This window comes from Neolamprologus multifasciatus, chromosome 11 (assembly GCF_963576455.1).
Source record: "Neolamprologus multifasciatus chromosome 11, fNeoMul1.2, whole genome shotgun sequence".
Lineage (NCBI taxonomy): Eukaryota > Metazoa > Chordata > Actinopteri > Cichliformes > Cichlidae > Neolamprologus > Neolamprologus multifasciatus.
The window spans coordinates 21,086,324-21,110,783 of record NC_140449.1 but is presented as its reverse complement, the minus strand read 5'-3'; the positions used below and the strand labels follow the sequence as shown (position 1 = coordinate 21,110,783).

Sequence of the window (24,460 nt, the reverse complement as noted above, 5' to 3'; positions counted from 1 at the left end):
GGTGCGACCATGTAAATATGGACCAAATTGTTTCCACTGCCTGGTTGAATCTATGTATTGAAGAACTGAGGCAGTGCTGAAGCCAAAATGGGGTCTGAGCCCACTAATAAAATCCTCATTGACTGTATTTGACTGACTTGGCTATTATAGCGTCCATGGGAGGTAAAAGTATACATTTACATCACAGATTTCTATGTGAAATTATCAATTCTCCACCAAAAAGTTCTGAAATTATTGGAAGTTACTCGGGCTGACATTTCTAAAATTGCTGACACGGACACAGGATACTACACCGGCTTAAGCGATATTTAAGTTTAATGAAGGTCCTATAGCTTTTTAGCATCCACTCTCTTTTTTCCTGGTTTGATTTTGCCTTTTTGATAGTCCTACTCATTACACAAGCTCGTCCACTCCTAGATTTTCATCTCAGACAGCAGCTGACCTTGGCAGGGTTTCCTTAAAGACTGAGGATTGTGCACTACACTTCCTATCTGAAACATCACATTACACACGCACACACACACTCAAGATTTTATAAAGAGTATAATAAATAAATATGTAAGTAATAATCTTTGTGTGTTTCCAGGATTTTTCTGCCTTGTAATACTAATTGTACTACAGCACATATATGATTAGAGTGTCATTTGTCTGCTGATCTATTTTTACTGTCTTATGTTGGTCAGATGTTTGTTATTATTATCGTCATTACACAAGAATTAGAATTTAAGACACATCTAGGGTGAAAAGTGAAATAAAACACTCGTGTTCATTCAATATTTCGACCACAGCATACAATTTTTAAAAACACCTCTTTATTTCTTTATCCATAGATGACTCACTGTGGAAGACAGCTAGGCCTAAGTTGTGTAAGAGACTCAATAGCGCCACTGTTTGGACAAAAGTGGCAAATTCACCCTTGTTCAGTGGACCAAAATGAAACACACACACGCCTTGATTTCTCTGTAATTTCCGTTTTATTTAAAATGAAGCTTCGAGATAATAACTCCTCCACGCTGTTTCCTGTTTTTGCATCATAAAATTGTCTGTATACTGAAAATAACAATCTGATAATCTCTTGTGGTAACAAAAAAATTGCTACAGCTCCTCAAAACAGCAAATAAATTACATGTTCTTTAGATAATAGATAAATTACTATCCTTTTTACGTTTATATATAAAATCTAATTTCTACTACAAGGGATAAGAAACAAGAATGACACATCCAAAGCCACATATGCAAAACTCACAACCACACACACACACACACACACACACACACACATACACACACACGCACACTCCAGGCACACATACACATGTATTGCCCACGAACATCCGCAATTTAAGAGCAAAAACATTGATTCTTTCTTCAAATGCAACATAAAATACTTATGTGACAGTTAGATGTGAATAAATGGATTCTATAACAACACCTCTGATAACTCTACTCAGTTATAAACATAAGCACCGACTATCTTCAGAGAAATTATAGACCTTAAAACATATCTCACAAATATACAGAGTCCCCACCTTTGACTGGGTGTGAGTATATGTCAGGGTGGGAGGTGAAAAAGAAAATGGGAGCAAATTAAAAACAATCAAGGCCAGAGAAAGAGCATTAAACAGTACACACACACATATACAGAGGCTGCCACTTTGATATGCATTATTTATGTTTCAGGTCAAAGCAGGATCATTGCATATGATCCAATCATATCTAGAAGACTACATGTAAGAAAGCAACTTTTTCAGTCCCCTTAAGGTTTCCTATTATGACTTCACCTGATTTCACTAGACAGATTCAACATTCCCTCCCAAAAAGGTAATGACATAAAGACATTTCTAATAGCTTAATCATAACGATTGCAAAATCAATCATTTAGTAATTATTAATGGTTAAAGGCCACCTTCTGTATTGTCTATTGAACATATATGATCACTGGCTTTTGTTCAGCAAGATTATGCAGAAACTATGAAGCTGACTTTATGATATTGTTAAGAACTTGTCAAATTTTGGGGAGAAATTAGGTCACTTTATTTATAACTGCTAAAAATAAAGAAATCAGTTGACAGAGGATGCACACTCTGAATGTCCTTCTGGTTTGTACTGAAAGGAAATGTTATGAAAAGTACAAAACCAGCAATGACTGACCAAAGAAAGCAGCAAATGCTAAAATGGATGCTAATATTATACATAGCTAACAAATAATTAAAAAAAAGATTAATTCAGTCAAAACCCTGAGGCTTCAGAATGATCTAAACATTGATTTAAGGCAGTTTTTTTTTACTCTCTGCTCTATATGAGGTCACTGGAAGGAGATATCCTTAATATGTTCATTGTAGGCACACAGCAGGTAAAGTCCCACCCACCTGCTGTTCATGCTTGTGTTTGCAAGCGGCAGCCAATCAGAAGAAAGTTGGCTTAAAGGGAGGGTGGAGCGAAACCAGCGGGCTGAAGCTGGTCCTTTAGGACTGTCAGCGTCCTACTGTCAACAGTACTCTTGCTTAAGTAATGTCCTGCTGTTTATATTTTAGTGGCAAGTAAAGGTTTACATGATATCTTGAGTATGCCAAATGCATAGTTGGGAAGTGAGACAAACAATGTGATATACGCTTGGTTCTTGGTCAAGAAGAAAATTCTACAGCAACAGCTGTCCTGTCAGTTTGTTCTTTGATATATATTTATAAAATTAAAAAAACAAACAAACAAAAAAAAAACCCATTTGCAATTACAAATCTTTATAGCTAGGTTTGAATTTAAACAAAAATTTCTTTGTGGGCAACCTTTGTTGTGACTGTCCCATGTCAGCTGACCTTCTTGTTCGGGTAGAGTCTCATCTCTGTCTTCCCACCCTGTTATATTTGGTCACTAACTCTTATGCCCACCCCAATCCTTTGGTTCATCTGTCCAAATACTGAGAGGACACTTGAGGAAATATTTTTGGCAAAGAGAAAAAAAATAGATAAAATATGTAAATAAAATCCTTCTAGTCTGGGAGGGTTTTTTTCCACTGTAGCTCAGTGGGGCACTTGATAACAGATCTATTCCAGTAGATCTTAGCACACATGGTAATCATTCGTTTAGCATGTAATTAGTGGTATGCATGTCTGCTTGAAGATCCCGTAGATTAGGAGGAATCTTTAAATTGTTAAATTTGCTGCTGAAACACAGCTGTGTCCTCCTTTCTTTACAAACTGTAAGTCACAGAAATGAGTCTCCGAGAGTGAAAATAAGGACAATGAAATTCAATTAAACTGTGCAGGTTTAAGCGACTGGTACTGATAAGAGGAACTTTCACAGTGTTTTATATTAAGATTTAGGACAAAAAAGCTAAATGTCATCCAAACGCCTTCACGTGTCTACTCTGGGCTGCTCATTTCTACAGACTTGTCATTTCTGGGGTGATTAGCCCTTTTGACCTAATCCTCCACTACTTGCGCAAAGGGGATGTCTGCCATTGGCCGGTCAGTGTCTCTTGGCACGCTGAGCACTCTGAACACAGGAGGCACAGCAGACTTTCTTGTAGTAGGTGTAGACGCAGAGTCTGGCTTGCACCACCAACTCACACTGTTGACGTACGTCTCTGCAGTTTTCATCTGTGAGCAGACAGAAGGACAGAGAGGTTGGCAGGGAGATCAAAACACACTTGATCACAGTTTTGTTGACACATGCACTGACCTGAGACTTGTGGGCTGCAGGGTATTGTGTTGCAGATTTGTTCCTGGACTGGTTTGGTGCTGGAGTCGCATTCATAGCTGTGCTTCTTCTCTGGTGTTAGACATCGAACCTCCCTCATCTGTAAGCCCTTTCCACAAGACTTTGAGCACTGAGAACAAAAACACAGGCAGGCCAACAGTATAAATATAATTTCCACAAATCTCTGATTTTTAAAAAATTTCTCTTCGTTGTCCTTTCATCTCTCACCGCGCTCCACTCTGTGGTGAACCACTGTGCCTGACATGCTCCCATGTTGCACTGCTGGACTGATGCAGGCTTGTCCAGCTTAGCGCACTCAGCGTCTGGAACAACAGTAAAATCGTTCCCCATCTTCTGGACACAAATGATGTCTCGTCGCTGAGTTCCATCCCCGCATCGGATGTTACACTGGAAAAAAGACCCCAAATCAGTGACATACCCAACCCTAGTCAAGAATAAAGCAGCTATAGGACACAAAACACAATATGAGACCCAAACTCACAACACAAAATAAGTCTTTAGACACCACTCTCCTACCTGTGTCCAGGGGCTGCTATACCACATAGCTACTGGCACACAGGGGCCTCCGTTACATGCCTTCATCTCTGCTGGTTTGTCCCCAACACAGTCTCCTCCTTCTCCACCCTCTCTGACTCCTCCTCTGGTGAGACACACCACTTCTCTCTTTTGCACCCCAGGGCCACACTGCGCTGAACACTGAGCACACAAAGTCAGGGAACATGTTGAGGACCGATGCTAAATGCATGTTTTATTCTTTTGTTGCTGTGAGTACATAAGTAAGTAAAATTCATTTATATAGCACCTTTTAAGATAAGAATCTATTACAAGGTGCTTTACAAGGATATTAAAAATACTGCCTGTCTAAATAGATGTGCTTTCAACTGTTTTTTTTTTAAAGCTGAAAAGGTTTTAAAAAGTTTTTGAAAGCTGAAATGCGTGTGCATTACTTACAGTCTTTAACCAGTCTGTAAAGTACCAGTTGGTCACACAGGGACCCATGTTGCACTCCTCACTTCCCTGTGGACGGGCCCTGGAGCTGCACTCCTTCTCGTTCACCACGTCACCTTGATCGCTGACACAGCGCACGCTCCTTGTTCTCTTCCCTACTCCGCAGTCCACCGAGCACTGAGGCAGAAACAGGACAAACATGAGAATATGCAGACAAACCACGAAACTAATCTTCTTTTTCTTCCCAATTATAACTTTTTATAGCTTTTTTTGTAGTATTAATTATAGCTTTTTGAAATGAATGATAGTGTCTTGTTGAGACACTATACTATACAAGTGTCCCGCTTGCTGACAATGTGAGAGGGTCTGTTATTTCCAGACAAGAACAGAGGCTGTTGCTAGCTGCATACATGTGTTGTGGACCCACCTGGCTCCAGTTAGAGCTGACCTCCCAGTGGGAGCAGAGGCGGAGCTGGCAGGGCTGTGTCAGCACTGGCTGGGTGAGGTCGGCGCAGCGCTGGGGGTGAACCATGGTGGAGCGATCGCCAAAGCTCTGCCTGCACTGAAGCTGCCTCTGCTGGACACCTGGGCCGCAGGATACACTGCACTCCGACCACGAACTAGCCTCCCAGCTGTGACAGAGGAGACAGGATCCACTTAAAAACATTTACAAGTCATTCAAGCAAAGAGACTTTTGTAAGCAGTTAGTTTCCATTCATAATTATGTTATACAGTTTGTGGAATTATCTTTAATTCTTCACAGTAATTCTTAAGCATGGCACAAAATACAGCCAACCCAAACAAATTGACTGCCATGTAGCTACTACTACTTCTACTACTTTTTGTATGCAAAAATATGCATAAAATGTCTCTATGTTCAAGTAAAATAAAATAAAAAAATCTATGCTTTCAAGCCAAGATAAATGAATGTTATTTTAAAAACAAGCTGTTAAATAAGATTCAATGTATAAAAAATCCAATATAGAAATTAATTTTCTATATAACCTGTATATGATTAAATTAAACTATAGGTTGCTCACAATGGTGGGCAGGGGTGTGTGTTACAAGGCTCCTCCTCAGGAACAGGTTTGGCTGCAGAGTCACACTTGCTCTCTGAGACCTCCTCGTCTGTATCACGGCTCACACATACAATGAGTCTATACTGAGTACCTTAGGAGAGAGAAAGAGATGGACAGATTCTTGTACTTGCTTCCAACAACCAGAGGAGGGAGACACCACCTCATCCAAAGTAATTAAGCAGATGAGAGAATTTTTGGGGTGTAACACATATGAAGTCCCACAATCACAAGTCTTACCTTTGCCACAGGATGCAGAACACTCGGTGAGGCCAACTCTCTTCCACACAAATGGTGGCAGGGTGTCCAGTGGCAGGTCGGTGCGAGGGGGGATCCGAGCATTCCTATTGGGCGCAGATCCTCGTGGGCGTGACCGCTCAGGTGTCCACTGGTGCGAAGTTGGGAGCGAAAACACAGAGGAGGAGGACGAGGAGGAGGAAGGGTAAGAATGGACTGAATTGGGAGGAGCAGGAACAGGGTCTTCAACTGAGACGGTGAGAGGACCTGTGAGAGAATGCCAACAAAGATGGACATTAAAGCTCAAACGTAAAGGAGAACATGACTGGGAAACAAACAAGAGGAGTTATTAAGAGCGGGGAAAGTCGAAAAACATGTTGAAATGATGAAAATAAGAGGAAAACATTAATGATGTCATGACGAGGTCAGCATCTCATGACAGCCAACATATGGATCAGATAGCCTCCCATCTAGGTCATCTACGCACACAAATACACACAAACACACTCGTGAAATAATCCCTCCCATTTGGCCCACAACCACACCCATCATAAACCATAAAGACGTCAGTCATTCTCCCAGAATCTGCATTACAGTGATGTTTCCTTTAGTAACTTGGAAAGAATGAGTCTGGAGAGCTCCACATTGACACGGTTCAGCTATGTGCTGCACATGACTGCTGGGAAAGCTGCCATCTAGGCTACTGTACACAGCATAGAGAAAATATAGTTGTCAAACAGAAGAGAGGAGGTCAGAAAGCCAAGGTGTCATAGACTTACTGCGAAGGGGTGCCCTCGCTGGCTCTCGCTCCCTTGGTCTCTCCCTGGGTGCCTCTCTGGGCGTCTCCCGCTCTCTCTCCATTAGCCTCTCGGTCTCTCCCTCTTTTTTCTCAACCGGAATGTAATACTCATAGTCAATGCCTGGGTTGTCCTTGTGGAAGATTATCTAAAGAGCAAAACGGAGCCAAAGAAGAGGGTGAAAAAAAATGCCTGAAAATCGCATTATTGATTCCCACAGAGAAATGTTCTTGTTACAGGTCAGAGGTCAGAATGAACTGGCAGGAGCTTGATATCATGCTCAAGAACCCACCCCCTACATAATCCTACAGTCTTATATATGAGATATAATCTAGTCAAGGTCATTTAGACTTAATCAGCAGGGGTCTCATTTCAAAAACATTTTGATCTGCTATATTTTGCAACTGATCCTGACGGCCTTCAGTCACTGCTTTAGTTTGGCGGGGTCACATCTGTTTGCAGAGTGAAATTCATCTGGAAGTGCTAAGAGTCATAATATGCTTTTTTAAAAAAAACAAACAAACAAACTGTGACACCTAATTCCTAGAAGGATGATTTAGAGATTAACTGAAAAGTTCAGATTTAAATATATAACTGCTGTATCACCATTAATACACCCACGCCATTTAACCTTTTGATGTTTTATCTGTATTAAACAAACAAGATCTAAATGTCTGAGTTTTAGGGGTGCGAGACATTTGATTTGGCTGCTTTTGAAAAGAGTCAGAGCTGTTTCCCCTAGCTTTCAGTCTCCGTGCTAGAGTATGCTCTGCTGTCTAGTTGCTGAGTTGGCTCTAGTTGGCTTTTCCTTAACCCCCTCATTCAAGAGCACAGGATTCATTTCCAAAATACTAAATTACCACCTGGTTCCTAAAGTCAAACAGCTGGCCTTGTGATGGAAAATCGAGTGCTGTCAGAGGCATTTCTGGGATTTTTGTGGCAGGAAATATGAAATTAAAAATGTAAGGTAAGTTTTCATGCTCATGTGCAGGACCGTAATAAAGATGTGTTACATGGAAAAGGAGCTCTCTGTGACTGTAAAACATTTAATATTGAATAGCTATTTAACAAATGGTGAAACAAACATTTAGACCTATTACTTAGGTAAGTATTGCTTATTTAAATATAAGTATTATACAAAATTAAATGTATTGTATTATTGGATTACAATTACTGGATTATAATCAGCCATGCACTTTAATTCTGTAAAAGCAGATGATTTAATGACTTTATTAATTCTGTGTAACGTTATCTATTATAATATAGCACAATATAGAAAACGTGGAGTGGTTTCAGTGCCACTCCATGCCCTCCCTTCGGACAGGTCCCTCAGTGCCTTACTGCCTAAGACATCACTGACTATTTTTCCTAATATTGGAAGGTGCATTTAAAACAGGGATACAACCCGTGACTTAAAAAAAAGAGGACATTTGGGGCCTTTCTCCCCCTCTACTTGGAGTGCCCTTGTGAGTGAAGGAAAAAAAAAGTTCCTGGAGTGAGGCATTTTAGTTTGTGGTCTGTGTGTTAACTCAAATCTACAGGGTGTGCCAAAAAGTTGATTTATTTATATATTTATTTTGCAACACTGGCAAGGATCTAGAGGGAGCACATATTCTTAATCCATCTAACAAGCATGCAATGAGCTACACGTCCTCACAGTGCTGCTGCCATGGTGACAGCGTTTTAATCTTTTTATATCTTACTTTTTGTATCTCGCTAAACCTTAAAAATGTTGGTGATTCTTGGGGAGATCAAACCAGAGCTATTTTCTTTACCTCCTCTGATCCTGATGTTACTGGATGTGAAGCTACACATGACTCCTGATCTTTAATAAGATTTTAGCCCGAGGTTAGTGCTGTTATTATTAAGCCTTGGATAGTTTCAGGTGGCTCAGGATAAGCTTTAGTATATCCTTCTTTATCCTGCCATAATACTAAAATAATTCCGTCTCCTTGGAGGATCTTGACACAGAGCAGAAGAACACAGCTTCGGGCACAAAACAGTGACATGGAGATATATTAGAGAAATATTCTGTACGTATACATGTTTCTCTGAGTAAATCTTAATTTTGTAGTGCTGGTCCATGTGTGCTTACAGAACTTACATATAGCTGTAGCTGTGTCTTTGTGGGTCCTGGTGCCCAGAGGGACTCGCCCTTTGCTTCCTCCCCCTCCGCCTGTGCTCTAGGCCTGGTGTAGGTGAAGGTAGTGCCCCCTGCTTGATACTCCCCTGGGGGGTCCACAGCCCAACGTCCGTTCACCACGGAAGCTCCTGTTCCACTCCTCATGGCTGGAAAAAGGGAGGAGGGAGTGGGAATGTCAGAAGAACTGGGGTGAATTTTTCTTTTCTTATTAGGACCTTGTTTAGTCTGGTGAATTCTTAGAAAATCCCCCCATATGCTCAAACACATTCCCAAAAAAGACAAACACAGACCCTGGAGTGCTGTGTGGTGAACAAACAGGAGGCTGACAAGAAACACACGCACACACAGAAATCTACACACTTGACTGATTCTTTATGAGCTCTAACAATGCTAGCTTAGAGTCTGTGAGGCCACAAAAATCTCAGGTCTCAGTCAAAACCAGCACACACACGATCACGGGCCAAATCTCATTCCCAAATCTGCACTATCCTCGCCAGTATTTCACTTTTACTGGAGCTGTAGGCCAGCATTATTCAAGAAACCCTAAACCGAATGTGTGCGTGTGCAACTCAGCTTACCTAGGTAGTTAGGGCTCGCTCGTCTCTCGGTGATGTTGATGAATGTGGCTCCGGGTGGGATGTCCAGGATCTTATGGTAACCAAGAGGAACCGTGGTATTGTGGAAGCTTCCCGTCACCTTTTGACAGGATGTTTCCCGCCCACCACACACTCCACATTTGTCAATCACAGAGCCGGAGCCCAGCACCCCGTCACAGCCCTCCGTCTGACAGGAGAAGGAGTTGAAAAGATGTGAGTGATGGGTCGGACAATGAAGGAAATGTGGCTGGGAAACAATTGAGATGTTAGAGAAGGGGTGGGGATGGAGAAAAACGGGTCCAATCTTGTTGACATTTCGCATCCATTGCCCGTGTTTATTTCAACGTTGCTTATTTAAATTGGTAACTGATGCTCGCTAGATTCCTGCCAGGAGCAGAAGGGTGGAACGAGGGTAAAATCAGAGAGTGAGAGTGCAAATGAGAGAAAGAGGAAAAGATGCAAAGAAAAGAGGCCCCGAGAAGGGCCGTAAAAAGAGCCTGACTCTGAATGCCAGTTTAAATCAGCTTCCAGACGTGAGACTGAGACAGCCAGATTCTGGGCTTTGTCAACCGCTTCGAGACAGGAGACACTTGGACTCAGACACGTGAAACAAGAAATCTCGCACACACATTTGAAACCACTCACCAGACATTGTCCTTCCACACACACATCATTGGTGCTAACATTGAAGCAGGGGGTCCCGTCTCTGACACGCTCTGACTGACGGACGTAGAAACGATAGCCAGCGGGTCTGCAGGTCAGCTCGCACTGCTTGTCTGCCCCAACTGTAACACAGAAACACAGGGCAGCAGGGTCACTAGACAGCATGTATGTTTTTCTTAACTCTCTGTGTGTGTGCGTGCAGAGTTTTTTTCTCTCTCTGACAACCACGGAGATGAAACAGCTGGAAGGATGAACGTCTTTCCATGTGGTCAGGAAACTAAGGCCAGACCATGTAACCCCTGAGAGGGAGAGTGATCAGCTATTTCCCCCGCTGTTCATTGCTGCACCTTCCCAGCGGATACATACGCAGAAAAGAGGTGTAATCTTAAGCTTGAAAAAGGCAAGATTTATGAGTGCGACCCAAAGGATGCACGCAGCAGGGCGAAGAGTGTGTGGAAACATAGAGTCGAAGAACTGAAGAAAGAGGGCACCGCTTCAAGGTAAAAGAGAAAATGAAAGTCATTCAGTGCAGAGAGGATAGGGAAGATAAATAGTGTGGAGAATACAGAAAACTACACAGGGCAGAGTGGTAAAAGGAAAATGTGAAGAAAATAAGGAGCTTTTTTTGAAGCAAAAGAACTAATATATTTGAGGGCATGGCATGAGCACAACATCAGCAGACCGTCTTCAGTCCTCCATTCGTGCCTAAACGTGATGCTTTTTCAGACTGCAGGGTGTGTAAGTAACCTGTATTTTATGAAAGACTCAGAGTTACTGTAATTCAGCATGTAAAACACAGAGGAATAAAACAGTCTTGAAGCATAACAACTCCCTCCCACAACCAAACTCCAGACAGAGTTTCCTCAAATGTATGATGTAGCCTACAACTTCTCATTATAGTCCTAGGAGAAAGAGTATGGGTCTGTTTCCCAAAAGCTTAAGATCTTCATTTAAAATGAAGAGCAAGACACAGAGGAAGGGCTGGTGATTGGGTCCACTGTTTGGCAGTTTATTTAAGAAGAAGCTGTATGTGAATGTACAGGCCTGTGATCATGTTTGTTTGAAACAGGGCTAATGACATGACCTCACTCCATGAGAAGAAGAGGTAGCTGAAGAGAGGAGGGAGGGGCTGGGGGTTTAAGGGGAAAATTCTCGTCTTCTGAAACTGTAAAAACCATTAAATTCTGTACATATATGAACACCGTGCCACTTTGCCTGGAGCAGTCAAAACAGTATACGGATAAATAATTTTTATCAAAAGCCTTTGTTAATCTTATGATGCAACCAAATGTTGTTTGTGATAATACAGCAGTGCTGCGAAATGGTTACACTGTTGCAGAATGGAAAAATTTCCACTCCAAGTCATGACATCAGCAGAAAGTAAACCGAGCTTTCCATCACCTTCGAAGTCATGAGGTTCATAGGAGATAACGGAGAACAAAGGGTAAAGGTCAAATACCAACGCCCTGCTTTCACCTTGTGTGTCCAAGAGAGGATTCAAAGAGTGTCGTATGACACACATTCAAAGGAAATCCATATGCTTTCAGGGTCCTCAAATCTGCTCATTGCTCAGCCAGGTGTCACACAAGCAGGAAACTAAACTATCTTGTGCTGGGATCAAAGCAGCTGTGACACCGTACACCAGATCACTCAAAAGTGACTTACAAAAGCATTAAACTGAAAAAGAATGTGTGACAAATGTGTGATAACTGGGGTTGAGGGAACGGCCACGTGGCCCTCTTACCTCTACCATTGTTTACTCAGTCCCGATGGCCCAGAAAGCAGCCATCTTTAAACTCAACCTTTAATGTCAGCTGCACACCTGTACAGTTTCATGACTGCCTCTGGCACGACTGCAAGGCCGTCGAGTTCAGAAAGGACAAACACCTGCTGAAGTACTCAAAACCTTCGTGGTAGTTCCTGTTAAAGGAACCGAGGCTCCGGGATCACATTTTGCAATGATCACTGCACAGACTGAGAGAAACATGGGGTAAAAACCATATCATAGATGAGAAGTCGTTAAAAATGTTAATGAATAACCTCCACTTGGAAGATAAGTGCAAGTTAAAGTAGACTGTTAAAATGTCATTTCAAGCTTGGGCTGACGTACAGATCGAGATCTGTGGTTTTTATGTTTCCACAAAGGGAACACATATTTCCAGCGTTAAGGAGTGAATTTCCTCTCGCTAAGTGGGTGGAAGTGGTGAGGAGGGCATTAAAGCAAAACAGTTGATCTAGACTTGATATTTAACAGTTTTATACAGACACAAATGTAAGGCAGGAGATTGCGCATAAGTTTGCTTATAAATACACTGTGATACTGTAGCAGCAGTCCTTCAACACAGGTAAACATGGAGTTTGAGGAATTTAAACAATTTTTCAAGGGACTAAAGATGAAGAGACTAAACAGCAACAGATTTAGCGATGAAGGGACTCAGCAGAGTTTCCAGAGAAACTGTATTAATTCTCAGTGAAAACAGACAAAATAAAACACTTTATCACGTACAAAAATATGTCATCGTGTCCCGAGATGGATCCCTGTTGGAAATCGAGAGAGGGGCAGGCCTAAGACTACATGATGTCCTCCATCATGTGCAGAGTTGGAGGAGATGCTTCAAGTGGGGAAAACTTATTGCAGACATATGTCGCATTGAGGACAATGTGATCTAGACTAGATAAATGTAAACTATCTAATGCCAATGGGAAAAAAAGCTTATTTATAACCGGCCATTAACAAATATTCAAACCAGCACATTTGAAAAATAGATGAATAGTATAATATAGTTCTTATATATTATATAAATAAGAAGTATACTACTGTATATTATATACTTTTCATTCCTGGAACTAATTTCTTAAGGCTAGCCTTTAATTGTCTTGCTGTAATTGTAATTTATTCTGATTTCAATATATCAGAAAAGTTTGCTGTTGACATAAGGTGGTAGAAAAAAACAAATCAAAATGATGATGTTTCATTTTTATTGATTAAAATAAATCATTTGACAGATTTTAATGGACACACAAACTTTTTGAATTTCTACTGTGCATTAATTTGTGCATCCAACTGTGCAAAACTGTATTTTTTTCAGCCTCGGTGTGGCCCCTTGTTTACCATCTGATGACTGCAGAGAGCAGTGTTGGGGAGTAACGGAATACGGAATGTACCGCCGTTACGTATTTAAAATACAAAATACGAGTAACTGTATTCCGTTACAGTTACCGTTTAAAAAGGTGGTATTTAGAATACAGTTACTTTGTTGAAATAAATGGATTACACGGCGGTACTTCCTTGTTTCATATTGTGGCGGGTCAGGACTGTTTGGGTTTTGTTTGACAGCTACGTTCTGTTGTTCCAGGCGGCAGCGTTACGGTTGCCATGGTTACAGGGTGACGCTCTCTCTCTGCGTGTTTCCTGGGTGAGAGAGGCCTTTTTGTTGTTGTTGTGCTAAGCTAATAGGCAGAATGCTACCGGTATAGCTCTAAAGAATGTAGCATCATAGGGAGTGTAGTCCGTGCTGCAGGGAGAATGGACTGCCATACACATTATGTGTCTGTGAGCGAGGGAGGGAGAAAAAGGCAAAGTACGAGCTGTCATCCAGCAAAAAACGGGAGCTGGAAGCATGTAAATATAATAATAACCACTGCAGCCAAGAAGAGTGCCTGACGAGCCCAGTTGTAAGTAAGCTATTAAGACTCGACTGTACACCGTGTTCGTGTTTTCCTCCAAAAACAATAAGTTCCGTTGGAGCAGCCTTTCAACGCCTCTCTCTGTCTCTCGCTAGCAAAGTTGACCCAGACAACAAAGTAAAGCTGGTTTTCGGCTACAAGCCCGACACAGAACCCACCGTATTAGCCAGAGGTCCCTTTACTACGGTTCGGAGCCGCGGACCGTCAGTAACAGTAATAAATCACAGCAATAGTACATTCGTGTAGTTGTAAACAGCATGATAATATATTAAGTAATCCAAAGTATTCAGAATACGTTACTCTCATTGAGTAACGTAACGGAATACGTTACAGAATACATTTTGGGGCATGTATTCTGTATTCTGTAATGGAATACATTTTAAAAGTAACCTTCCCAACACTGGCAGAGAGATATGAGAAGATATATGGTACATATTTAGAAAGAATGAGAGAGAAAGAAAGAGATGGAAAAAGAGAGTCAGCGTTCCCACCCTCTCTCCCTCCACCCTCATTCTCTCCATCTGTCTGTCATAGTTATCTTTGAGAGATTAGACTGGAGACAGTGACAGAAAAGAGAGGGGGAGCTAAAAGTGGGATACATATCGCCACACATGCTCTCTCTGCCTTCCTCATCACCTCCCTCGTTCTCCGTGTCCTTAAGCCACGCTCGAGCGCGTCTCAGCTCCAAACTGTCTTCTTTAAATTTAGCCTTTATCTTCCATTTGTTTCTTCCTACTCGTCTTTGCCTCTCTGTTTTCTCTGCTCTCTCATTCTCTTCCACTCTCGCTCCCTGTCTGAGCTTAGTGTTCAGACAGTGGAATATATGGTGCCTAAATATACTTCCCCACTATCGCTTCATCTAAACAAACTCCAACGGGGAGAGAGAAAGAGAGAGGCAGTGGGACAGGAAGAGAGGAGGCTGGGTGTGCACAGAGGGGATGAGGCCTGAAAAAAGGAAATATTCAAGTAAAACAACACCTGCACGTGCAGCGCTTACAAATCTATAGAATCGCTGCTAACCAGATCCGAGCGTGTAGCAGGAAATTAGTCAGGGCCCATCGCTTGCGTGGCTTATAACCACGGTGTCAGCTTTACTGTTTAAACGTACACTTCTAAACCCGAGGCCGCGCCACTCCGAAGAACAAACATAACAGAGCTCGTCACCTTGGAGGCAAAAACGTTCACAAGCTGACTGCACCGCGTAACATAAATACTGACTGGAAATGTATGCAGTGCTACAGAACTTTAAACAGATGAGAGCAGCTGGAGAAAAATGACATGCAGCAGTCAGTGTTCAAACACACTCAAGCACTCCATCGCAGCCTCCAGCGTGTTGATAGGAAGCCAGATATGAAAATCTGGGTTGTGGCCAATGGGATCGGACTGAAGTAAACAATGTGATAGAGTTTACTCAGCGGAGTGGGAAAGGATCATCTCCTGCTGATCGAGTGTGACGTCACCTGGCTACAGCATCTGCCCCCCACAGCACAGCAGCATAGTGCAGCCAAAGCGTGGACTTTGGTGAGTGTTTTTGACTATTTTCCCATAAACTCCCCCCTACCAGAGGTTGCCCTTTTGTCCCCCCCCCCCCCCCCCCATCCAGCCCTCTCCTCTTCTCAGCAGACCTCAAGGACACATCAGTTTAAAACAACCCAAAGTGAAGCAGAGGGCAAGGACGCACAGCAGCTCAATTCAGGATGCAGCGATATCGTTGGGGGGGGAGAGAGACGCACAGAAACATGGTAGTGGGTAAAAGGAAACCTCCCGTGTGTTTATGCAGACAGTTTGACTCCAGCTGATACCCCGCCGATGACTTCTGGTGCAAACACACAGAATTAATCTTGTAGATCCGCCTCAAACTTCCCAAAGTCTGACTGAAATCTTAAACAGCCTTCATGGCTGACATGTTGTATTCCCCTGGGAAACACAAGGCATTCAGCTGAAACACACCGGCCTCTGACCTTTCACTCAGGTAATGGGAAAAAACTATATCCATCTATGGGCTTATTTTTTCTCGCTGCAAGTACAAGTAAGTATGCAAGTATGAGTGTTACAAATAACAGACAAAAACTCATAATTATCTTTTTAAACTATGCTCACACAGTACGCTTTACTGTGTTACTTTTTCATTTCACACCGATTTAGGGTTTTTCCAACACTGCAATAGGTTCACTGATAGAGGATTTTTATCCATGCCCACCCGCTCCTGTCTGCGGGCCTTTCAAGAGGTTTATTGTTTCAAGAGAAAGTCAGAGCAAAAGCACTCAATTCATACTTTCTCAACAGAGTATACATTTATCAACATGCCAAATGATGGGATCTGCACACCTTCCATGCATCCCATTGGTAAATGTCATACCTGCCATGCTTTTAATTATTTTAGCCTGCCTACAGTTATGCTATATGGCCAAAAGCACTGGGCTGCCTACAAATTACACCTACAGGAACTATTGAGGCATGGAAATCCATATAATTTCTGTGCTGATGTTAATGCCAGAGGAGGTTTGGAGCGCTGGAGTTACTGAGTCAGAACACTGGTGACTTTTACACGCTATACGCCTCAGCACTTTATGTGGTTTGACCCTCTGCTGTGGTTTCTAAATGCTTTCGCTCTTCAATAATACCACTTACAGCTGATTATGGAATATCTGGGAGGGAAGAAATTTCACAAACTGGCTTGTGGTGAGGGTGGCATCCTATTACAATATCACACTCGCATCAAGTGAGCTCTTAAGAAACAACCCGTTTGTTCACAGATGTTTGGAAAGGCAGACTGCGTAGCTAGGTGCTTGATTTTATACAGTTGTGGCAATGGCAGTGAAAAAAGACAAGATTAGGGGCTGTCCATGTAGTGTACTTTAGAACCTGCAAGCCACCTTGCAACCCACCTCCACCCCAGCTATGTTGTCAGTGATGCCTGCTTGATTTTGCACTGCAGTGTGTACGCACATGGCGCATGGCGAGGTCCCAGAACAGAGATGGATCGCCAAATTTAAATGACCCCAGCTTGAAAAGAAGTTTCTTTTGGCCATAGGGGTCCTTGCTCAATCAAAAGTACATGCAGCCTATTTTGATTCCACGACTGCTCCACAGTATTCAGCAGCTCCATAAACAGTCGGTTTATGGAGCTTTAACATTAAAAACTGCTTCCTGCTGCGACCAAAAACAAGAGTGATAACAGCAAATTTAAACAGGATGGAAAATCAAGATAGTGGGCTGGAAGTTGATAAAACACTCAGTGGGAGAACTCTTTGAACTGCTTTCATCTGCTCCATTAAATAATCTATTAACTGGAGCTACTTTAACTTTTACTGTATTGATCGCGTGTCGTGCTCCGCTTTAATGAATAAACTCTACTGACTCCACGTTCTCAGCTGTGTGTGCTGTCTATATTTGGACTAGTGTGCTAACTGTGTATTTCTTTTTGACAAAATTTGTCAAACTAATGTACTTGTGTGCAGGCCGGGTGGTGTTGCTGATCTACTGTTACTGGGTCTGTGCTTCCCCCAGTGTCTGTGTGGGTCGAAGGAGTTCATCCAGCTCATCCAGTAATCACAAGTGCAAAGACAGATGGACACACAAACACGAATGAGCAAACGCTTTCTCCCCCCCTGTTTTATCTGAGATCCATTAAGCTATTCATCTAGAGCAGAAGCACTCTTGCCAATATGTTAATACCACAAATACACACAGGCTCAAGCACATATTTCTAATTCTAATGATAAATACTGTTGATATCATCCCACAGCTGTGTTTCTCTCTTCTCTTTCCCTCCTCGATTCCCTCAGCTCCATGCAAGCAATATTCACCCTTCCTATTCGCTCAAATTCCTCAAATATCCGCTGAGCCTTTTCTCTTTCTTTGCCTCCAGCATTGGAAAACAAAGACAAGCTCCACTGCTGCGAACCTTTGCACACTTAACCAAAGAGTAAACAAATACACGGAGCTGCACACTTCTGTGTGAAGAAACAAAGACACGCACGCACACGCACGCAAGCCACGTTGTCTCCGTTTGCTCCCAGCGGTCATGTGACAAAACACTCGCATCCCATCACCTCTCACCTCCCTCTCCCCGTCCTTCTTTCTCCTTCTTTATCTCACTCAGTAGGAATCCGTGTGCTTAGTCAGAGTTGGGAGGAGAAACTTGGCAGGAGAGGAGGGGAGAAAGGGAGATGTTGGACAAATGAGAAGAAAAACAGAAGAGGGAAAGTGTTCGGTGCAAAGAATCAAAGCAGATTGGGTTCCAGTCATTCTCTGTTTCTATTGACTCTCACCACCCTCGAAGCTGCATGCAGATGTTGGCCTGCTCAAACGACAGAGAGCGGGGATTGTGGTGGGCTGGGCAAGCAGCGCAGGTCATCCGGGACACACTCATACCAGAGAAATATTTAACTCACTCAAACACACATTCCCCCCCCCCCCAACCCCGCCTCCCCCATCATACCATTTAATTCCCCCAATAAGCCTATTATAACATTGAAGCACTGTGCCGCTCACCACTAAACTACCGTGTGTGTTAACTCAGTCCTCACCCTCAGTGAAAGGTTCCCAGTTGTACAGTCGATGCATGAATTCTTGGGTGTTAAAGGCCGCACACTGCTCCGCCCTGGAGTCCAGCGCACCTCCTCGGCACACCTGCAGGACAGAAACACCAAAGCAGACGGAGAGAGAGAGAGGTCAAACAATTAATGCCACAAACTGAACTGATGTGAAATACACCAGATTACACAGAGGGCCGTTTCTCTCCTAGTCCCTGGGGGAAGTAAGGGTGGAGTGAGGAAAAGTTGAGGACAAGCAGCTAATAAAGAAGGGAAGAATTAACTTGACATCACAGAGGTAAGCACAAACACGCTATGCTGTTATGGAGAAAAACTCACACAAGCACTCCCCATGCTGCTTTGGCCAGTGTGTGAGAGTATAAGAACCATATGGAAATAATAGATTTTTTGGAAACGGCTGCTCACATAAATCCACCGTGGCTTTCGGTGCATGGCCACAGAATGTGAGTGACTGTGTGAGCACATGTACGAGTGTGTGTCTATGCTTGTGTGTAAGAACACATGTCCAGCTTGTGCTCGCTTAAGAGGGGTCCTTGTGGAGCCCTATAGTGGAAACAGTTTTTATCATTTTTATCACACTTAAACGACAGCTGAGACATCAGGCAGACACAAGTCTGCTGGTTTACACTGCAGCGGCTATGACTCGCTGAGGTTTGCTGTAGTCCACACACAAGTGTTTTTAAGAAGAAAAACCATTAAATGCTGCGGTAAACAGGAAAAATATTTGGAGTCAAAAAGTAAATTCAAATATTTGTATTAGACTGTAGTTTCTTCTTCACTGTACCGCATTAATCATCTTTACTGCCTTACGAAAAGGGCCTCAGTCCATGGCTCACATTAGAAACCTGCCTGGTTATAAATGGTTATACAGTAAATGCTCAGCCTTAACTTGTCATAACTTTAAAATGCCACTTAATCATTGATTCAAGTTAATTAATAAGAAGTCAGTTAGCCTTACTTAGAATTAAGACTATAAATAGGAGGAAGTAGCCACAATAAGTGCAATTACTCATTTCCAAACATAAAGATTGACGTAGCTTCCAGGTTGCGTCTTATAGCTGCAGTCTTTTTAATGACCAGCAGGGGGCGACTCCACTGGCTGCAAAAAGATTTCCAGTTGTATGGAAGTCTAAGGGATAATATAACTCTTCATCTCACTTGCTCTTTGGCTTCAATGAATAGTTTGATTGATGATTTTAGGAATTAAGCCACTGGTTTAAAGTTGTGCTGGATATGACAAAAAGCTCATTTTTTTAAATTATGATTCCCACTGGAGTCAAAAAGGAGGAGAGTTTGCTTTACTATCAATCCATCCGTTTTCTGCTGCTTATCCGGGTCTGGGTCTTGGAGGGAGCAACCTAAGCAGAGATGCCCAGACCTCCCTCTTGCTGCCAGCTCCTCCAGCTCATCCTGTGGGGGGAGCCAAAGGCATTCCCGAGCAGGCTGAGATAATCTCTCCAGTGTGCCCTGGGTCTACAATGGGGTTGCTTCCTGGTAGGACATACCTGAAACACCTCAATTAGGAAGTGTCCAGGAGGTATCCTAGTCAGATGACCAAACAACCTCAACTGGCTCCTTCAAATGGAGGAGTAGCCGCTCTCCTCTGAGCCTCTCCCCGAGCTCCTTACCTTATCTCTACAGGAGAGCCCACACACCCTTCAGAAGAAGCTCATTTCCACCATTTGTATCCACAATCTCATTCTGTAGGTCATTACTCACGTCTTGTGGCCATAGGTGAGGGTTGGAATGTAGATACTTAGACCCCTGCACTTGGGGCAACTCCCGGAGTTGCAACTGAAACCTTTTCCAGCTGAGAACCAGACTTGGAGGTGCTGGTTCTCATTCCTGCTCCTTCACACTTGGCTGGAAACTGAGAGCGTAGACTCGCCATGTAATCCAGCCAAAAGAACCACATCATCCTCCAAAGGAGAGGTGATCCTTAGGCCACCAAACCAAAAAGCCCATGCCACTTGGCTGTGCATTGAATCTCTGTCCATAAATGTTATGAACAGAATCAGCCTTTAAAGTGTGTTTGATAAGTTACTTGCCAGCAGGATCCATAATTTTAAGATGCCATGTAATGATTTCCTTTGAACACAGTCCTGTGATATTTTGTTTTAAAAAAAATAATCCTTATCACTCTGCATTTATCAATAGTCCTTCAGAAAAGTGCTGTAAAAATGAAAAAAAAAACAACACCCTTTGCCTTTAAACGAGTGCCACTTGTCTTTGGTACACTTGCACATCTTGCTCACAATCCCAGACTGACCGCATCGCGCTGAGACCAGGGCTCAGTGAGGGCCAGACCATCTGCTACAGAACTCATTTTTCTTGTTTTTGCTGAAGATAGCTCTGTGTTTGGCATCACTGTCCTGTTGGAGAATAAATCAATGACCACAGATACCATCAACATCTAAAAGATGTGCAGGGCAGTGCACTTAGTCAGTAATATCTCTCAGAGCAGTCTTACACTGTTTTCATTTTTAGTTAAATAACAGGTTTTAAAACTCCCACCAGCTTCATCGGGTGTCACTTCTGTGGTAAACCACAATCACCCTGCCTGAGGAGTTTGCACACACACACACACACACGCACACGCACACACACGCACACACACACTTTCTTGCATGCCACACGGAGCTCTCAGATTTCCTTGGAACTCTAATCTCTGTCAGCTCTGCAATCTTCTTGTCTTTCATTTCTTACTTTATTTGATTCGTTCCTCTTTTTCTTTCTTGTATTTTTTTTCTGAACCTCTCGTCACGCACACAGCTGTCACAAACAGCTGGAAAGTTCCTAGCAGCTCGTCTGGGGAGAGCGAATACTAAGGTTCAGACTCACACACAGAGCAACATTTCCCACGTGAACCATCCTCTGCGACAAAGTGTAAAAGATTCTCATGGATAAACCATCAAAGCATGCACTCTGTGATGCTGAACCCCCCCCCCCCCCGCCCCCGCACTGGAGACCCCCCCATACTGGTGTGTGTGTGTGTATCTGCGATGTCTCGTATTTCCCCTCTGTCAAAGTGTGAAACCAGCTCATGAAACTTTATGTGGTACGGCTTACCGCATGTCCTCGCTGCTCAAAAAACAGACTTAACCTGGCATAATTTATGGGTGATATGATACACATTTGGTTAAGGCCACTTATAAGGGAATGTGTCAAGCCACATCCACTGAATTTAGGACCGGATACGGGCTCCTTGAAGGTCAGCGCACGTATGCGACCTTATGTTTTCAAGGGACTGTGCAAATCTGCACAGATTTGTGTGTGAAACACGGTTGGTTCTGGTTGTAAATATTTCTGCTGCACATAAACATGCAGAGCCCTGTTTTAAACTGGATATGCTCCATGTCGCAGGGCATGTGTGTTCGCCTGCAAACATTAAACGGACAACAGCCCCATAAACAAACACACATGTGCACAGGGTGTAGTGTGCAGACGTGGGATGCTACAGTACAGAAAAAAAGGGAAAAGGAATGTAAAAAGAAAGAATGTAAGATGGTAGGAGTGGATTCTAAAAAAAAGAAGTCTGTGTGTAAGGATGTCAGGAAAGACAATGGACCGAACGGAGAGGGGAGGAAAGCGGAGACGGTTTGAGGGGAAAAGCAGAAGAGAGAAGGCAACGTGCTCTCTGGTGTTTCATGGTTCTGGAGGATAATTTGTGTGTAATTGTAAGGAGTGGTAAACTGTGAGCACAGGGCAAGGGGCGACTCTCCTCATAAGGGATGGAGAGGGGAAAAGGAGGTTATTAAATGGGCCAACAAGGCAAAAACACTTTCAAGATAAGGAATGATAGATGGAGAGATTCCCACACAGATTAGGTTAACCGGTGGGTTTGTGTAACACCTTGATTATCATCTGATTGCTTCTGTTTCTTTGCGTGTTTAATTTCCTTTGCAGATTACAGATCTCAGCAATTAACTTAAGAAATGCTGTGTTACAGAAATGAAGGCCAAAACCACTAATATGAGACTCAAATTCTACCAGAGTGGACTTTCCCACTCCCTCGCTGCCGAGTTTAATGAAATACTACCAAACATATCCGATAAAGTCAGAGCAGCTCAGAGATTGTGCTGTAAACACAAAAGAAATGAGGCAAGAGATTTCAAAAAATGTCTGCGACTGAGCAACAGACCAGCGTATAGCAGCAGGTGAGAGTAAAGTGAATGCAGCTGGAGAAAGAGGGACAGTTAGTGTTTTTTGTACGGTAGCTGTGAAGGTTATAGATGTGTTTTACTGCCCAGGCTGGGGGGGGAGATCTGTGCGCAGTATATATAAGAACATGTGGAGCAGACGGGGTGACAGCTTTGTTCTGCACACATTCACAAAAATGCCACACAAGCCAAAGCCCCGATTACACATCGCACTCGAATGTGAAACAAACACCCAGACTACACTAATGAGTTCTGCAGAGGAGCAAAATATGGAACCTTTTGCTTTAAGCCAGCTCGCGATATTTTGTAAAAGAAATGCGATTACGAAAACCACAATTCATTTAGTTCAGAAAGTTAAGATTACTTATACGCATTCTTAGGCCCCTTAGAGGAACGCAGCTTTAATTAACACGTCAACAACGAACCTGGAAGCTGAACACCGGCCAGAAGACATTAAATGCTGCAGGAGTCTTGGTCAATATTTTCTGAGCCACAGAAACACATCACACATTCACAACAGCGGAAGCCTTAACACAACACAGCTGAAACACACACTTACCACGGCAACGTGACTTAATCAATGATTTCATCATTGAATACTTTGTTGCCTGTAAATGGACTGAATGAGCTGCAAAAACAAACTCTGTAGCTACATTCTTGGATTTCACTGAAACATCTCAAAAGGTTATATTTATTTATCTGCAACTACCCTTACACATGTTTTATTTGTAATCACATATAATGTGTCGTTTCATTGTGTGGCTGTCGGTATCGGTTTGTGTGTGTGATTTCTGTACACCCGTCTCTCTTGAAAAAGAGATCTCAGTCTGTTCAAATAAAGGATTTAAATAATAATAATGCTCATTATCATCATCATAGTCATCATTAGCAGTCCCTGGAGCATTTGTGCTCAACTTTCCATACTCAGCACGCATTTGTTAAAGGAAAGTAGCACAAAACATACAGAAAACTCTGTGTATCCAAGTTAAAATTAGAAGTTTTAAAAAAGTAAAACGTGATGTTTCATTTTAAGTGAGGATGTTGTTTAGGAATTAGGGTTTAAGGAGCCGGTCATTCCTCAAGCATGACTGCAGCACAATGCAGACAAAACAACTGACGGCCGGCCCCTGCAGCCATGAATCGCCTCAGAGCACGACTAATCAGTCTCTGCGTGCATGCAAATCCGTGACATACGCTGACATATGTGTGTGTATAGGTTTGTCCCGAGTGATTAACATTCTGTGCCTAATCTTGTGACTGAGGCCGTGTGCCGCCTCTTCATAGGGAAGCTTTCAGCTATGACCTGGCGGGGTGGGGGGTGTCATGAGTCCCCTAAAGAAAATACTTCTCACTAATCAAAAAACAGGCAATGAGTGAAGGCGGGAGAATGGCGAGAAACATTGATGCTGTCCTCGGGAGAAATGTGGGTTTGAGCAAAGAAAAGAAAAGGACACTGTGGCCACAAGATCAATAAACAAGTCCAAAGCAGTGCTCAAAGCACTGAAATGCCAATTTCCACGCTTCACTTTCCATGTAGCAGCTCTAAAAATCCACAACATATTTTTTTAAACCAGAATGTTTTTAATACCAAGAAATCACCCTCACTTTCTTAATAACACCTGGACCTGGAGACAGAGGCAGCAAGAGTCCAACCTCTGAACCTGGAAATATTTGATCTCTCTGTGAATTCACCTCCGAGCTGCTGATGCTTAATTTCGTTCATCTTTAAGAGCTGAGATGTCCCTGAGGGTGATGTAATATGGCATTAAGATTGTTTCTACTGGAACATCTTCTATATGACTTTGTAATATATATATTTATGTCCTCGTTTTTATCTAATGACCCTTTCAGCTTGAATTCCTTCAACATTTTCTTGA

General features: G+C 42.7%; 1 protein-coding gene across 2 annotated transcripts in view; it reads right to left on the bottom strand.

The window, feature by feature from the left end:
* Positions 1-955: 955 nt before the first annotated feature.
* The window catches only part of adamtsl4 (ADAMTS-like 4), a 35,401-nt gene continuing 11,896 nt past the window's right edge, over positions 956-24,460 (bottom strand). For both annotated transcript variants that reach the window (XM_085177977.1, XM_085177976.1), the window contains exons 5-17: positions 18,397-18,499; positions 10,160-10,299; positions 9,497-9,701; positions 8,880-9,064; positions 6,758-6,923; positions 5,982-6,245; positions 5,706-5,835; positions 5,093-5,297; positions 4,669-4,842; positions 4,234-4,413; positions 3,925-4,104; positions 3,679-3,826; positions 956-3,596 (exon numbers count right to left, since the gene is read on the bottom strand). In XM_085177977.1, coding sequence (XP_085034103.1) covers positions 3,466-3,596; positions 3,679-3,826; positions 3,925-4,104; positions 4,234-4,413; positions 4,669-4,842; positions 5,093-5,297; positions 5,706-5,835; positions 5,982-6,245; positions 6,758-6,923; positions 8,880-9,064; positions 9,497-9,701; positions 10,160-10,299; positions 18,397-18,499 — 2,211 coding nt within the window. In that variant the 3' untranslated portion in view covers positions 956-3,465. The remainder of the gene's footprint in view (positions 3,597-3,678; positions 3,827-3,924; positions 4,105-4,233; positions 4,414-4,668; positions 4,843-5,092; positions 5,298-5,705; positions 5,836-5,981; positions 6,246-6,757; positions 6,924-8,879; positions 9,065-9,496; positions 9,702-10,159; positions 10,300-18,396; positions 18,500-24,460) is intronic.